General features: G+C 43.4%; 2 protein-coding genes across 2 annotated transcripts in view; one reads left to right on the forward strand and one right to left on the reverse strand.

Moving 5' to 3' along the window:
• The window catches only part of zdhhc17 (zinc finger DHHC-type palmitoyltransferase 17), a 28,435-nt gene extending 25,037 nt beyond the window's left edge, over positions 1 to 3,398 (forward strand). The window contains exon 17 of the mRNA XM_062382671.1: positions 375 to 3,398. Coding sequence (XP_062238655.1) covers positions 375 to 513 — 139 coding nt within the window. The 3' untranslated portion in view covers positions 514 to 3,398. The remainder of the gene's footprint in view (positions 1 to 374) is intronic.
• On the reverse strand, positions 3,354 to 15,237 carry csrp2 (cysteine and glycine-rich protein 2). The gene is made up of 6 exons (XM_062382672.1): positions 15,087 to 15,237; positions 12,818 to 12,942; positions 9,753 to 9,921; positions 7,844 to 7,973; positions 6,058 to 6,151; positions 3,354 to 3,622 (listed from the first exon to the last, which is right to left on the reverse strand). Exons 2-6 carry the CDS (start codon positions 12,927 to 12,929, stop codon positions 3,546 to 3,548), a joined length of 582 nt encoding a protein of 193 aa, XP_062238656.1. The 5' UTR covers positions 12,930 to 12,942; positions 15,087 to 15,237; the 3' UTR covers positions 3,354 to 3,545.
• Positions 15,238 to 15,967: the final 730 nt, after the last annotated feature.

Genomic DNA, 15,967 nt, shown 5'->3' on the forward strand with positions numbered 1-15,967 from the left:
GGGCTTCAGGAATAACATTAAAGGGTCGCCTCGCCCAAATGAGGAAAAAAACACTGGTGATCAAACCATGTTCAATAATTTAATGAAAATCTTTTACATCTGAGTCTCTTACTGGTAACAAGTTAGATGTTTCTAGGCCATCATATTCTAATTTGTCCGGCCACAGTTTTGACCAAACTCTGTGCAAGGTACCAGATGACTGTGTCACTTTTCTTCAGTAATTTACATTTAAAACTATTATATCTGAACCAAAGGTCCATTGTGAGGCCATCGGTTGTTTTTGCAGAATAACACTTCTGGAAGAGTCTTGACACTGTTGCCACTAACTGAAGCCACTCCCTTCTCTCTCTCTCTTTCTGTCTGTCTCTCTACAGCCATGGGTGCATCCGGAACCTAATCGATTTCTTTGAGATCCGCTGCTGTGGTCTGATCCGGCCCGTGGCGGTGGACTGGACCACGCAGTACACAATAGAATACGACCAGACGTCTGGCTCGGGCTACCAGCTGGTGTAGACAGAGGAAGAGGACGATGCCGGAGAGGAAGGAGGCAATAGGGGGGGCAAGTGGAAGTTGAGTGCGGCTGGACGGATGAATAGCTTTGAAGGATTGCTCCCCCCCTCCTCTTCCCTTCCCCACCCTCACAGTTGCGATTATATCGAAGTGATGCTGTTCTCGGGAGCGCTTGCTGTTTTTTTTTGGACCATCTCTCCCTCACCGATCAAAACACTTTGGGGAAAAAGAAAAAAAATTATCAGCCAGGACTCGCATGCTGTTACAGGGCAACACCACAGCCACCCCCCCCCTCTCTGCCCGCACCACCACCGTTACAACTATTAATACTACTACTACTATTCTACAACATCAGACGCCATTACCGTACCTTCACCGCTATCCAGCGCTCCTCCGCTTCGCCTCCCCTCCCGAAGCCCTTTGGACGGTGTGATGCTGCCAGACACGAGCGGAGGGGAGGGAGGAAGACGGACGCAAGGAATTACAAAATAAAAGCTCTTCTGTTTGAACTGGAGATGCCATGCTGCAGGGACAGCAGCGCCATGAAGTGGCAGTATCGCTCTTTCCCCCCTCCTTTCCCACTTTAAACCCTTATTTATCGTGTCCCTGTTGATGTGCCCTGTATGTATTTCCGGTTTTTGATTGTTTCAGGAACCCTGGCGTTCCTGTGAGAATTAACTTTGGTGGCTAAAGTAAAGTTGCTCTTGTTTTTTGTTTTGTTTTTTAAATCATGTATTTGTTTCTCAGTATGATAGAGATAAGGGAATGTCTTTGTAACGGCTTGATTTTTGCACCGTGATGGTTTGTGTGTGGAGCTGATGAGGATTTGCCAACATTGTTGATCTTATCAGAGGAAAGCGTTGGGTTACAGGCGGGGCCGCTGGAGGAGTCCCACTTCTCACCTGCTCAAACAAAGCTGCAACAGCTGGAGACAAATCTTTAGAAGATATAGGATTTCTTTTGCTATTCAATAATCTGGAGACAGTTGTTATGCAGTATTAGAGCAGGATTAAACGCAAGAACTGGGATTTCTCCAGCTGAAAATCCCTGTAAAGTGACAGAAGATATCCTACAGACAATGTGATACAGGTATATTTATTTTAAAACTATTTATAGATAAAGTAACTATCCTCTAGCCTCCATCGTTTTAACATTTCACATTATTTTAGCTGAATAGGTTTTTATGAGAAGAATTATTAAAGAATCACCTGTGGCTGTTGATCATGGAAACTCCACAGGCAGGTAGAGCGAGTGTATTTATTAACAGCAGAGACGAGGAGAAAGGAGAGAGCAGCAGAAAGATGGATGAGTTTATGTAAATGGTTCATTCCATGTGTTTTTCTCAAGATGCTGTAAAGTCTTATTTGTTTTGGTGTTTTTTTGTCTGCCTACAACATTGCACTGATTTTATTTTTTATTTTTTAGTTGTTTGGGTTTTTTTTTTTGCCGTTACTGAACAGAAAGGCCCAGCAGCTCCCTTTGTTTACAGTGAGGAAGACAAGGGGCCCAACAGACATGGCCGCCCTCGCAACTCTTCCTGTCTGGACCCCCCCCCCCCCAGTGGTCAGCTCCGCAACATCATCATCATCAGCAGCAGCAGCAGCAGCAGGATGGACTGAAATGTAAAGAATGTGCATCTGTACATAAATGACATTTTTTCTTCCCGTCAGTGTTAGTCGAGGGTGCCCCTGGATTTTTTATTTTTTCTTCAGTTTGTGGGATTTCTTCCAACTAAAGGGAAAGAAAGAAAACAAAGTGACTGTACTCCAAGTGTATGACTGTAGCTTTTAGTGATGTCTGACACTGCTGTCTATAGGCATTTTAACCCCCAAATTTCCACTGCATGTACGATGCCTGGGACAGCTGGGCTCTCGCTGCTCCCCCCCCCCCCCCCCCCCGCTGTGTCAATCCGACCCATTCTCATCACCATGGTGTCAGCCCGGCAAGCCACGTGTCTGTATATAGTGAATGTGAAGTATTTGCAAGTACTTTTCTGCGTTTCATCCATTTGTCCGTTTTTTTTTTTTTTTTTTTCCTGTTCTTTCTCTCAAATCCAGTGTGTTTAGTGGAAGTCGTCTTTCAGGGCGGCCAGATCTCCAGTCGGGCCCTCCTGTGCAAGTGTGTAATATATTTGAATGTTCCATGCTTGTGGACTCTGTAGTCATCCTAAAAGTTGTTTTTTTTTATTGTCATATATTGCTGGGTCTGTTATACCACTGGATGTACAAATTGTAAAGCAAAGACAGTAGAGAACTAAGGCAGACTCCATTTTTTGGGGTTTGTTTTCTAAAAGCTGAAATGTGACCATGCAATAGTTTTAAGGATAGAGGGAGGTTATATTATATTAAGGCTTCCCAAACTTTTTGGGCCTCATGTTTGCATCATCAGAAGGGGACAGTGTGTGTTTGTGTGTGTGTGTGTGTGTCATCATTTCACTCCCACCACCATACAAACCACTGCCCGACAAAGATGCCACGCAGCAGCCGCAATTCGTGAGCTTTAAAAGGTCCGACATCACGAGCCGGCTGTTCAGATCTCATATCAGTGGAACATGCTCCCAGGAATTAGCCACTTATGTGTCTGATGATGCCTTTTCAAGTGACAGGAGGTAAATGGTGTTTACCCCCCCCCCCCCCACCCCACTCATCAACAACTCAAAGCCATTTCAGTCCTCACTAGTTCTTCCAGCAAACCCGTCCCTGCTACCCTCTCGCCTCATCATGTGGAATAAAGAAAGAGAAAAGGAAAAAAAAAAGATAAAGCACATAATCATCTCCAGTGCCTCTCTGCCCACCTTCAGACATCACTGTAACTCCGCTTCAGATGTAAACATATGGGCATGGTTCAGTTTTAATGGCTTTAATAATAAAATACAGTCAAATGTGAAATGGTGGTTTGGTTTGTAAATGTTATTTATTTCGCCCTGTCAGCGCCGGAGCACGGAGGGTAGAAAACACAGAGTGACAAAGTCGGGAGTAGCACGGAGGAATGTGTGAGGGTGAGATGTTCTGTCTGAGGGATCCGCTGCAGCTTCATCACTGAGCGTGAACCAGAGCTCCGGCTCCCTGGCCGTAACCGAAGCCCTTGGGCCCGAAGTTCTTGGCGTAGCACGCTGTGGAGGGAAAGGGAGGAAAGGATTAAAATGAGATTATAGATGCAGATGTCAACTTCACTAATGATTATTTTAAATCTAGAAATAAAACGGCAAGTTTAATGCGTTATAAGGAGACGGATTCATGGTTAATGAGTCCATGGTAGTGTTTTCTACTCCTTGAGTGTGATTAGGTGGTAAAATAATATTACTAAATCTACACTGATGATGACAAGGACATTTATTGTGTTTTGGTTGAAATGTCCCTTCAACCTTCAGGCCGTTGATCTACTTGCTGTTTAGCCACATGTTTGCATAGACGACCAAATGCATTGGGAGTGCGATTGTTCCTGTGCTTGCTGTGAAGTGTAATATGAGTATTCAACTAGAGGCCCCACCACGGAGTTCGGGCTGTACAGAACCTATAAATTAACTGGAGATCATGAACAGCCCTGACCAATCATTGGTTTAATGCATCTTGTGACTTAGTAGCATGAATTTCTGAGGAAGTCCACGATGCCTGCTTCTAAAAGTAACTATATCTCCGCCCTTAGTCAGTCACACTTAAAGTCAGTAGTTTCTCAGAGCAGCAGGAGTCTCTTGCCGAAGCTCTTTAAATTGATCACAGTAGGAAGTCGAGATGGCGACTCAAGAAATGAAGCAGCGAAAAGGAATTCAGCCATAATTGATTTCACGATATATACACTTGTTCCTTTTCCCACTGTGACGGGTCAAAATGTCTCCCAGTTAAATTCCCCTGCACTTCCTGTGTCTACGGTCAAACTGAGCAGGGGTGTCATCGTGACAACCCCTATGTGTGTGTGTGTGTGTGCGTGTAGGTCATTCAACTGGCAGGAGCTGAAGACAGAAAACCAGTTTCCCAGCTCCCACCCTCAGCTGTTTATCTCACACCAGCGTGATACGTTTGAAACGCGCTCACAGCTCAGATGGTGGTCAGACAATGAAATGTGGAATTTTTCACTCTCTCTTTAAATCCCGCCTGGATTTAGTTTCTGCTGCAGAGCACAGGTCCGCTGGCGGCATCCGTCTTCAAAAATGTCCATGATGAGTAACAATATCCAGCAGACAGAGTCGGGATGTCTCGGAGAGGACGGAGACAAAACCACTGATTGATAGCAGCAGCGGCAGAGTTTGGCCTGTGTTGGGTATAGAGGCCGAGAAGCAACATTCCTGCTCATCAGCACATGGTTTCATTATGACGCTCAGCAAGCATCCATCTGCCTGTGTGTGTGTGTTTGTGTGTTTATCTGTGTGTGTGTGTGTGTGTGTACGTGTACGGCCAAGCCATCCTGTCCTGCCATGTTGATGAGGAGAGGGTGAAATCACCGCGGAGGTCAGGCTGCAGATGTGGACAGGAAGTGGCACAGTTCCTGTCCACATCTGGAACTGACACCTGTCGACAAGGCCGCTGTCGTCCGTCCATCCAACCCCCCACACACACACACACACCCACCAAACAGGAAGTCATCCTCATACAGGACGCAGTGAGTCCAACAATCTCTAAAACGTGTTCTCTAGGTTTGTTACAATCACAGCATTTGTCAATGGCAGCCTAGCTTTAAGAGCCGCCGTGTTTAAGATCACCTGATAATACACAACCCTTCACTTGATCCATGTGTTGTATTTATTGCGAATACTTCCTGGTTGAAGAAGCGAGTGCAAAATAGATGGTACCTGGCAGATGTCTCACTCACATGACATCAGCATGTTCCCAGTTGGTGCGTTTGCATGTTCACAAGGACAATGCTCTGATACTGAGGCTGGAATTAAGTATAGTTTTGTTGCTTTTTGAGCATAAACCAAAGAATTGGAGAAACTAAAACCTGATGGCACCAGATGACATGTTGAGGGGTCACCTGACTTTGTGCCGTGAAGCTATGCGACAGATTAAAGATAAAAAGCTGAAAAATAAGCCCCTAGCAGATTTTGGATCGACGTGTTAGACAGGAGGTTCCAAATTTGGGGGTCATTATCTTGCCCAAGGACATTTTGGAATGCAGCCTGTTGAAGCCAGGGCTCGAACAACCAACTTCCAGGCAAGTGGAGGACCCTCTCTACCTCCTGAGCCACAGACACCCAAATTCAGTAAATTATTACCCACTGGCGATATCCCTAGGGACCCCCTCATGTATGTCCCTTGGAAGAATTAGTCATTTTAAATCTTCCATCTGCCCACATGTCATGTTTTAAATGGATGAATCTGGAAACTTAATGGATGTTTATCTGTTTTCAAGTAGTTGATTTATTCCCCTCTTGTGTTTTGCCAGCGCGAGTGTTGGCTACAGCTAATGCTCTTTTACACGTTGTTCTTTACGGCTCTGTGAAATCTCAGCGATGGCAGAGATCCATCAGGAAATCAAAGCCTCGACCAGAAACATTTTGTTACAGCGTTGTCGTAAAAAGGAACACACTGCACGTGTTTAGCTTCTCCTCACCTTTGCAGTAGATTTCTCCGTCTTTCTCCGTCTGGGTGGTCGACTCCAGGCTCTTTCCACATTTCGCGCAGCGGAAGCAGTTCTTGTGCCAGGGCTACGAAAGAGAAAGGATGTTAATGTACAGTGGCAGACAACATCTTGTTTATTCAGAAAATTACAGGTTGCGTTTGAGAGTCAGTGGAGCCACAAATAGACTTGCTCCCATTAGGAAACACATTAACAGCTCCTGCCCGACCCAGTGACATCACCCTCTATAAATCAGCACGTGTGTGAACCCACATGTGCACGGGCGACGGGGGGGGGGGAATGGTCCACCCCAATTTTCTTTTAGAGGGAACACAAATCTGTGCTTCCCTGTGGACGTTGTTTTCACGCAAGCAGCCACACTGAGGCTTTAAGGATGAAACGAGGAGCCAACAGATCTCAATTACAGTGCGAGCTTCACAGCTTCAACTGCCCGTAAATCTGTGTGTCCACAACATCTGCCAGGAGCCCGGTGTCCGCACAGCTTCGATCAGAAAGAAACAGGGTTTTGTGTTAACTCATAAGGAGACGCTGCACCGAACCTCCTGCATGTGGTTCGGCGCTGTTAAACAAAAACACGTGCGTTCAATTCGGTTACTTAAGTTTCCTCCCTGTGGTTTTTTGCGATGTGGACCGTGGTCCTGTGGCCTTCGAGGTTTGATTCCTGTCACATGCTAAATCGTTGTGTAATGATAGTTCTGTGATGATTAATACACACTTCACGATCAAAGGTTTCGTTATAACCCCGTTAAGTTCACCCTGCAGCAGCGTAAGTCGTAGTAACACATTTGTTCTAGTCTGTGATGTGAAATGGAGCGCCGGGCACCCAGCCTGTCTCTCTCCGTGTTGTCAAGACGATCTCCTGAATCCTCACCTGAGCCAAGAGACGTCACTTCTGGAACTTGGCTGATCGAGTGAAAGCCGAATGAAGCGTTGGCTCATATCTTGACACACATCACAATTTGAAACTGCCAGACAGCGAGACGCCGTCCAGAGGGTTTTCTACTCTGCAAACACGTCTGTCTGGCTCTGCTGTGACATCTCACTCATAAAATAAATGAGGTAGTTGATGAAGTGAACAGTCAAATATTATCGATTCATAATTTTAGTAATTTACCAAGCAAAAATGCCACACACTCACATTTTCTTTTCTTTTTCTTTTTTAAGTATCGTGGACAAAGTTATAATCTTAAGGTGTTAACTTGCATGTTTTCACAATTTGAACATTTCCGTATATTTTCATTTGCGCTTTGTCTTAGTTTTTCAAACTTTCGCAATGTATATACTATAAAGGCATTAACCCCTCAACATACTCTTTAGTATTTGGGGTTTTACAATTCGATTCAGTTACCAGGAAGCTCTGATGATTGGTTAACTGCTCAGATGAGGAGCCTAAACTGACCAGTACCCTGCATTATGTCCTGAACTGGGACCATAGTGTGGGAAACAAAGAACTCTCTTTCTCTACCTCGTAAAAATGAGATCCACACCCTCCAAACCCTGAACAATGGGTTGTGTGTGTAGAGCATGTTGAGTGACCGATCCAACCCTGCCAGGCAGGTTAGGCACACACTGCCACTATTATGCTGCCTCCTAAATGCAGCATGTTTGCCGAGGTGCAGCCGGAAGAAGCACAATCAGCAGCTTCATCCATATTGAACAATAACTCCTGTAGTTAATTGATCTATTGTTAATATATGAAGCTGTTAAATGTATTAAACATAGTCTTGTATTCAGAAGAAGCTTCAGATGAACCTCTCACCTTGCCCGCCCCCATGATCTTCTCAGCTGCGTAGACAGAGTCTCCACATCGCGCACATTTCTCTGAACCTCCAAACTTTTGGGCAAACTTGGACGGGTTGGGATTGGTGGTGGGTCTGTGAGTCGGCGTCCTAGGACAAAAGAAACCGGCAAATGAGGAAATGACTGATTGTTTACTAATAAAACGTTAATTCAGCTCTTTATTGTTCTATGAATTAAAGGGCTTAAAGTGAGATGAAACATTTATTAATTCTTCCTCTGCAGGGAAATAAAACATTGGCATTTTAAGGCTCAAAGAGGTTAAATATTCTCAAAGTTGTCTAATGCCAAAACCTATTTTCTTCAAAAAGTATCAATGAATTGACATATTGAATGAAGTATGACCCCACATTGCAACATCTCTAAAAAAGACCTCAGTGTCGGTTAAACAATAACTTATGCTTCAATAATGTCGACTGACACAAACTCCAATATTAACCATCGTCAGAATTTTCTTAAAGCGACACAACCTCTTCCCCTCCTCTTGTGACTTGGCCAGTGGTGGGAAAGGGAGCAGGGCATCCTGGGGCCCCACAGCGGTGCTTATCGGAGGGTGACTGGCCGCCCCAGTGGCCCCTGAATGAAGGCCTTTGTGGCCAAACACTGAGAAGACGGTGATCCTGCTGGTCACATAATGAACTCTTTGACAACTACAGTCATCCGACATCTGGGGCAGGAATAAACCTTGTGGGTACGTGTGGGTGTGTGTGCGGGAGGAGCTGTGGATTTTCTGTTTGTTTCTTGGTGCCCACAAAGTGACAAACTTGCAATTAAACACTCTTGGGTCTCAGAGGTGGGTGCAGAAAATACAGTCGCCTACAAGCTGCTGAAAGATGATGTATTAACATTACAAAGTTGAAACATATTAAATATTTCGGAGATCAGCTTTGGCTTTTCTGCTGGAGTTACAGCTGCAGCTGGATTTGATCAAGAGGCCGACTGCCAATATTCCCGTCAAGGTTTCCTTCCTCTCTCAAAACCCTGTGGTTCAGTCAGTGGGAAACAGAGCAAAACTGTTTGACATCTTTAAACCGGGGCCATTTGAGCCTTGTTGATCTCATGTGTCAGGACCGCTGATCTTTACTGTAAGTGACATCTGACTGCTGTGCAAGTATCAGTCAGGTAATAATCTTTTATCGCTGATCTTGATGTAGCCATTTTTATATTTTATACATTTTTAGATCATGCTCCCATCTGGTAATCCATCCTAAAACCTGGAATAAGTTTACTGGCTCCAGAACCAAAACCTCGACAAGGCTAGGAGGAGGGACGTTTAAATGGTACTACATCTAGTAGTAGTACTTTACCAGTGTTCGTATCAGCTCTTTTTGGAGTTTTTATCTGAAAGTATTTGTATTGTAGTCTGTCTGCAGCCCCCTAAACCGAAAAACCATTCCCGCTCAGTGATCTGAAACAGAAACACAATCATTCTCTGACCGTTACAGACGGAATACATGAACGCACCCGGGACAATAGGCTGGATAATGCTTTCATTTAACCATTAACTCCTGTTTGTATATGTTAACTGTGAAGTGTGTGTGGCCACCAAGCTGCTCACACACATCACATACCTGAGCTACGACAAGTAATCTGCATTTCTGTGCACTAGTGGACCTTATAAGAGGACATTTCTGGGAGGAGAGGACATTTTTCGTCAGTTTGACTTGGTTTTAAGATGTAGGATATAATTCGATTCAGGTCAGGGTAAGGATTGGAGTGAACGTCAACACAGCTCTGATCGGCAGCTTGTTGAGTAGTGACAGATTGACTTCATCAATGTTTGTGACTGCGCCACGCTTTCGTCAAACACACACCCACACAGCATCTATTTACGCCACACTCAGCACATAAAAGCATCGGGCCCAACTCACTCTTCGGGTTTGATGCCCAGCCGCTCTCCTCGGTCCATGCTGAGCGTGCCCGCCCCCTGTCCGTAGCCGTAGCCTTTGGGGCCGTACTTTTTACCGTAGCACGACTTGCAGTAGATCTCCTGGTCATGAATGGCCAGTGTGGTGCTGTCTAAGCCCTTCCTGCAGACCACTGTGGACACAAAGAAAGACAATGTTGTAGTAATCTTGTCAGATGACGTAGGAACAAAGAACATTCTCATGATCAGAAAGCTGCCGACCTGCAGTTGTACGTCTTCGCCAACCAGTCCAGTTTCTGTCTTTATACAGTTTTTCCAAGACTCATATGAGGTCACTGTGACCTTTGACCTTTGACCATTAAAGTCCAAGTGACAACTGGTCAATATTTGAGGAAATCCCCTAAAGGCTGTCTAGAAAGATATGGTCAAAAGACAAAAAAACAACAGTTTTGTCCCAAATGTAATCAATACATTTATGAATCTAGTGAAAATTTGTACCAAAGCTGAAAGGATCATCCAGATGCAAATATATTCCTCATGGGGTTCCTGGTGTATCACGTTCTTGGTCCTGGGACCATCAAAATCGAATCAGTTCATCCTTGAGTCCAAATGAACCTTTGTATCTAATTTGAAGAAATTCCCTTGGGGTATTCCTGAGACATCAACTCAGACATCGACTTCAAGACCATTAAAATGGTTTGGTGAGGTCACGGTGACCCGGATTTGTTCATCCCTGAGTCCAACTAAAAGTTTGTACCAAATTTGAAAGATTCCCTCAAGATGTTTTAGAGATATCGTGTTAACAAGAATGGGACAGACAGACGGAGAACTCCAAAAAATTAAAGCATAGAAAGAGTGTTTACTGGTTTCAGGAAGAAAATTAACATTGTGTTAGCCGCTGGAAATGTGTACTCTTAAATTTTTCAACTGCAAGCTTCCAGCAGTGTGTCCAACACATGTCTCTGGGAGGTTTGGCCTGTTCCAGTCCCACACACAGATCTTTATCCCGTGAACTTTCCTTCTGATGAGAGGCGAGAGATTTAATCCAAACAGGGAAAGACACTCTGGGAAGTTGCCTCCCTTCATTTTTCATCTCGAACGAAACAAGAATAATAACTTTATGTCGGCCACAAGCCTGTGGGATTTCTTTATCACATCCCTGTTACTCTCACTGCGTGTTAACATTTTTTAAGCCTTTAGAGAAAGAAATTAACATGCAGAGAGGGAAACTGCATTTTCCTTAACCAGATTTGTATCATCCTGACTGGTTTTCCTGACGTCTGTATTGGATTCCTTCAAGCAGAATGCAGTAGCTGTTTGAAAAGCAGGTTTGCGTTAACCTTAGAACTCAATACCAGGGGAAAATACAACAAAGGAATTGCAGCTTCTCATGACTGCACACTGGTACACAAATTCTTCACACACTAGTCAGTGCTGTGTGACCGTCTGACACCGGTCTAACGTTTCACACGACTGGCTGGGAGAGTGTCTCCGCTCCAGTCCCTCTGATCTCGTGGCCAACACTTTCAAAATAAAGGCTTTCACGAGCACGTTAGAAGATTCATGTGAGTCCCAATTGTGCGACTCCTGAATCCTCATATTGCTTCAACCTCACTTGTTGCAGTTGTTCTGATATCTCTGAGTATTTGTAACTCAATTTAAGACTTTTTTACAACAATAAATGAAATCTTAAGACCTGCGTCATATATGACGCATGTCAGGGTCCCAGAATCACTTACACATAACTGAAGATAAGGTGAGTAAGTAGCCGAGTACTTATCAGTTCCATGTTGTTTTTGTTTGTAGTTTTATTGCAGAGTGTTAATACTGTACCTGTATCGCTGAGAAAGAAGTACAGACCATGGAGACATTCAAAACTATTAATGTCGCAAATTCTCTTTAAAACTTTTAAATGCACGTAAAGGCAATTAAAATCGACCTAAACGTACAAAAAAATTTAACAATATTTAAGACTTTTCAAGCCCCAACTTTATATTTTTCTTTTTTTAGAATTTTTTAGACTTTTAGAAACTCCAGAAAAACTCAGTATAACAAAGTGTCTCTATTGTCTGTAGCTGCCTTTTACACCCTGAAATGGAAAGTGTTGAATGTCAGACAATGTCAGAGAGCGCCAAAGGAGAAAGGAGGACGCCACGTCAGCTCTCTCCTCGTCTCCTCAGTGAGAGTGTATGACAAAGCAGCCCTTTGTAAAAGAAAAAAAAGAAACTCATCTTCTGTGGCTCAAACTGCTCTGGTCTCCACTTGATTGCGGCTAAATGAAAGTGTCAGTGTAATCCTGTTCTCCATGCAGGGTCCTCACCGGAACATCCTCACTGACATTTCAAGGACGGTTCGGGGACAGGGCCGCCCACTCATCCAGCAGACTGACAATGGCCAGAGAGAGAAATGTCAGCAGCGGCTCTCTGATGAGCCCTGAGTTGAAGCAAAGTTCACCAAGCGCTCTCATTCTTGCCCATATGAGAATAACTGTTAAATGATCTTTCAAGAGCCTTCCTAGCTTGGAACGAGGACGTTACATCACACAGACGCAATTAAATATATTATGAATACAAGGGATCTGTGGAGATGGATGGTGTATCTGCTCTTGGCAGGTCTTTCATTAACATCAGGACTTTTCAGACTGCTGGCAGCGGCTTCTGAAGTCTGAGCTCTCAGATGTTTTCTTCAACCGAATGGGAACCGAAGAGTCTTCATATTTTCAAATATATGAAGAGTACATGAAACTGATATCTTGGTAATTAGTCTCTACCAAGTATTGGTCCGGCTCAGCCTCCTACACCCAATTCCAGTACTTCATCTCTGTACATTGCAGAACCAATGCCAGGGCTCTTATTGTCACATATACCTTCTTGCTTGCACTTCAATAAGATCATTTCAATTTAATAATAGCATTTCACACTGTTTAACTGGAGACAAACAATACACTGGCGTAGACGTAATATTTAAATCTGTGGAATGCTTTGAAGGCAGCGATGTGTGTATAGTTCAAATCCTGCCCTAACCACAAGCATTGTCATTCTTGTTTACTCGTCACACGGCAGAACTTACTGCAGAGGAAACAGCATTTGTGGAAGCTCTTTCCGTCACACTGCACTTCCTCGGCGTGGTAGACTGTCCCACGGCACGCGCCGCATTTGTTGCCTCCTCCCCAGTTTGGCATTGTGTGTGTTGTCCTAACGGGAGACACAGAAAAGAAGTGAGACATTTACGCATAGATCTACTTGGTCCTCATCCAAACTTTGGAAGCAAACCAATCCCTTCAGTCCCATTCACCAAGGAAGCATGACTGGGAAGCTGAGCATAACTTCATTCCGGCAGCACCATTCTTAAATCATATCCGCACACAGCTCAACCTGCGGCATCCTCCAGGTAGAGCTGTGTGTGGATATGAATGATCATACTACCTGAAGAGCTTTCATTTAGATATTTAAAGCATAAAGCAGTCTCTCTCTCCATACAGTTAAATCTGCATCGGCCTGGAGAACCTGTTTGGCTGGATATCGGAGTAGCACATGTTCGAATTGAAAACCAGTGCTCCGGGCCATAACTACCACTCTGACAGAAAAACACACTAAACACAAAGGAGGTCAGCCCAAATAACAGGGCAGGCTAATACCCAGAGGAATGTTTTAAAGCGCCGAGCCTTGAGGCTTTTGTTGACTGTTGTCTGACGGGCCGCGGCGGTGGCTGCAGGGTGTAAAGCCCAAACAGGGGTAAATAAGAGTAAATCAGAGTGTGAAGTAACTTCTTCTGTTATGGCAGTGAGCCCAGGAGACGCACCCAGTCTCTCCCTGACTCACGTGCGCGTCTGTCTGTAATTACACGCTCACTCATTTAACGGTTTTTGAGATGCACTGCTCTCCTTGAGAATCACCGCAGGAGCGAAGCAGCCGGGACGTCCAACCTCGGAGATTGAACACTCTGGGATTATTAACTTAAGTGAAAAGAAAAACACTTCATGAAGTCCTCCTCCTGGTTGAATTAGAGACTGTGAAACATTTACCCTTCAACCACAAGGGTTGGGTGGGTGTGATGAAAAAGTCTACATTAAAGTGAGCAGTCCTACACTTCATTTCAACTTCCAGAGACATTTTAATTTACTTAACCTGTGTGAATGACCAAAAAAGCAGCTTCAAAATTAGTTTGATAGTTCACTGACTTGGAATACGGAGAACTGAGCCGCTCTTATTCCCGCTCCTCACTCTGTAACTTTGACAAAGGCTTCAGTAGCCTTCAGTTGTCATCAAAACTCAAAAGGTGTTAAGTTTGTCCAGTCTGGGCTACTGTAAAAAAAAACATGGCGGCCTCCGTAGAGAGGACCCACTTCTGATGTATATACAAAGTACTTATATAGAAAAGGTAAAGAAAACAAAACAATTTGTACAATTAAATGAAACACAGGAGTGAAAACATTACCAGGATTATTTTATATTCCATTTCTGCCAATAGAGCCCTTTCATCTAAATCTTACCCACTGGACCTTTAAAGAAATCCTCATGAACACATTACTGCGTGTAATAAGTTTATATCTGATATTTCGTGACGCATTAAATCCATTGAAAACATCTTTGTTTCTTCTCCTGCTTCTTGTTACATCATAATTCCATCTGTCTGTGGTCGGTGACCTCTCTGACCCTCACAACGTCATCATAGGCTGCTGCACCATGTCAGCCAAAGGTTGCTTATTCAATGCCGTCTTCACTTGTCTATGAAATTCGATGACAGTCTTTTAAATTTAAATTCTATCATTCTGAAGCCACAACATCTTTCACGGAGCTGTCAACACTGGACAGTAGATTTGAAGTTGTGAAATCTGGCTGCAATCGCAGATGTAAATGACACTGCAGCACAAAGCAGAGAAAAACAGTTCGTGTTACATATTTACAGCATGTATACTAAAAAGAGGAAAAGTTCTATATTTACTTAACATGTGTACACGTCACTCTTCATTTTCTATGACCTGCCGCTTCTTAGCTTGATAACTTTCAATGTTTTGTGTTTTTAACCAAACAACAGCGAATTAAAAACCTTCACAGCTAAAGTTGAAGTATTAAATGGTTGAAAGTAGTTTTTTTTTTACTAAACTGCACTTTATCTGAACTCAGATTGGGAAAGTAAAGACAGTAATTTTTCAACTTGTGAATAAAGGACAGATGTTGCTTAAAGGTTTTAGCGCTCAACAAAAAATAACACGACATTTAAAAGTGATTATAAAAGAAGCTAAAAGTTAATTTGAATTGAATTTATCTTCAGTAGACCCGTCTGAAACATTCTTAATGTTATCGTGAGGTATCACGTGTAAAGAATAACAACTTACCTGAGCGTCTGATTTTAAAAAGCAGGTAAAGTCCGGCTGCGAAAGTCTCCTGGCTTCAGATGAACGTGTATTAACTGATCTGCTGACTGCTACTACACTGAGCCTGAACGCCACACACTCCACATACTGCGTTGTGGGAGGAGAAGAGAGTCCGAGGGGCGTGAACTCACTACTGCTGCCTTCAGGTAGTGTCGGAAAAAAAAAGGAATAACACTTTGTGTCAAAAATGCAAATAATGTCTGAACTACGTTTGTATCACACACGTGAGTGAGAATTTTACTTAGGCAACTACATGAGGGGGTACTTAAGAGCTACAATGTATAAGCTAGTTGAGTTATTTGTCTGTTTGCTTGGTTGTGGTGGCTACTTGTATTTGAATTGTTTTTATCTGATTTGATCAATTTAAAATACAATCATATCACCATGGAAACATCTATTCAGTCAGTAGCAGCTTCAACGGTTATAAAAAGGAAATGAGAAAGTTTTATGATTATAAATGTAATCTTTATGGGAAGTTAATGTAACACGTATTGAGTTACCTGCTCACTACACTGTGTGTATCTATCTGTCTATCCATCTATCTATCTATCTATCTATCTGTCTGTCTATCTATCTATCTATCTATCTATCTATCTATCTATCTATCTATCTATCTAACTAACTAACTATCTGTCTGACTGTCTGTCTGTCTGTCTGTCTGTCTGTCTCTCTGTCATCTGTCCAAACGTTCTGTTTTTCTGCCCCCTTCTGGACACACAGTGCAATGCCTGCTGTCTTTGCCAAGTTGCAACACAAAGGTTTCTGTGGTATTACATTATATAATAACAATAGAGTTTACAGTTGCTTTGCGACAACACACACTCGTCCAGCACACACTGCCT

The sequence above is a fragment of the Platichthys flesus genome, chromosome 23 (assembly GCF_949316205.1).
Source record: "Platichthys flesus chromosome 23, fPlaFle2.1, whole genome shotgun sequence".
Taxonomy (NCBI): Eukaryota; Metazoa; Chordata; class Actinopteri; order Pleuronectiformes; family Pleuronectidae; genus Platichthys; species Platichthys flesus.

Bases quoted from the DNA above. Each gene is read 5' to 3' on its own strand.
- csrp2 (XM_062382672.1), bottom strand. From the start codon at position 12,929: ATGCCAAACTGGGGAGGAGGCAACAAATGCGGCGCGTGCCGTGGGACA. The intron at 7,974-9,752 runs GTGAGTTGGGCC...CTTTTGTCCTAG, and splicing joins CTGGGCATCAAACCCGAAGA to GACGCCGACTCACAGACCCA. The intron at 6,152-7,843 runs GTGAGAGGTTCA...TCTCTTTCGTAG, and splicing joins AGATCATGGGGGCGGGCAAG to CCCTGGCACAAGAACTGCTT.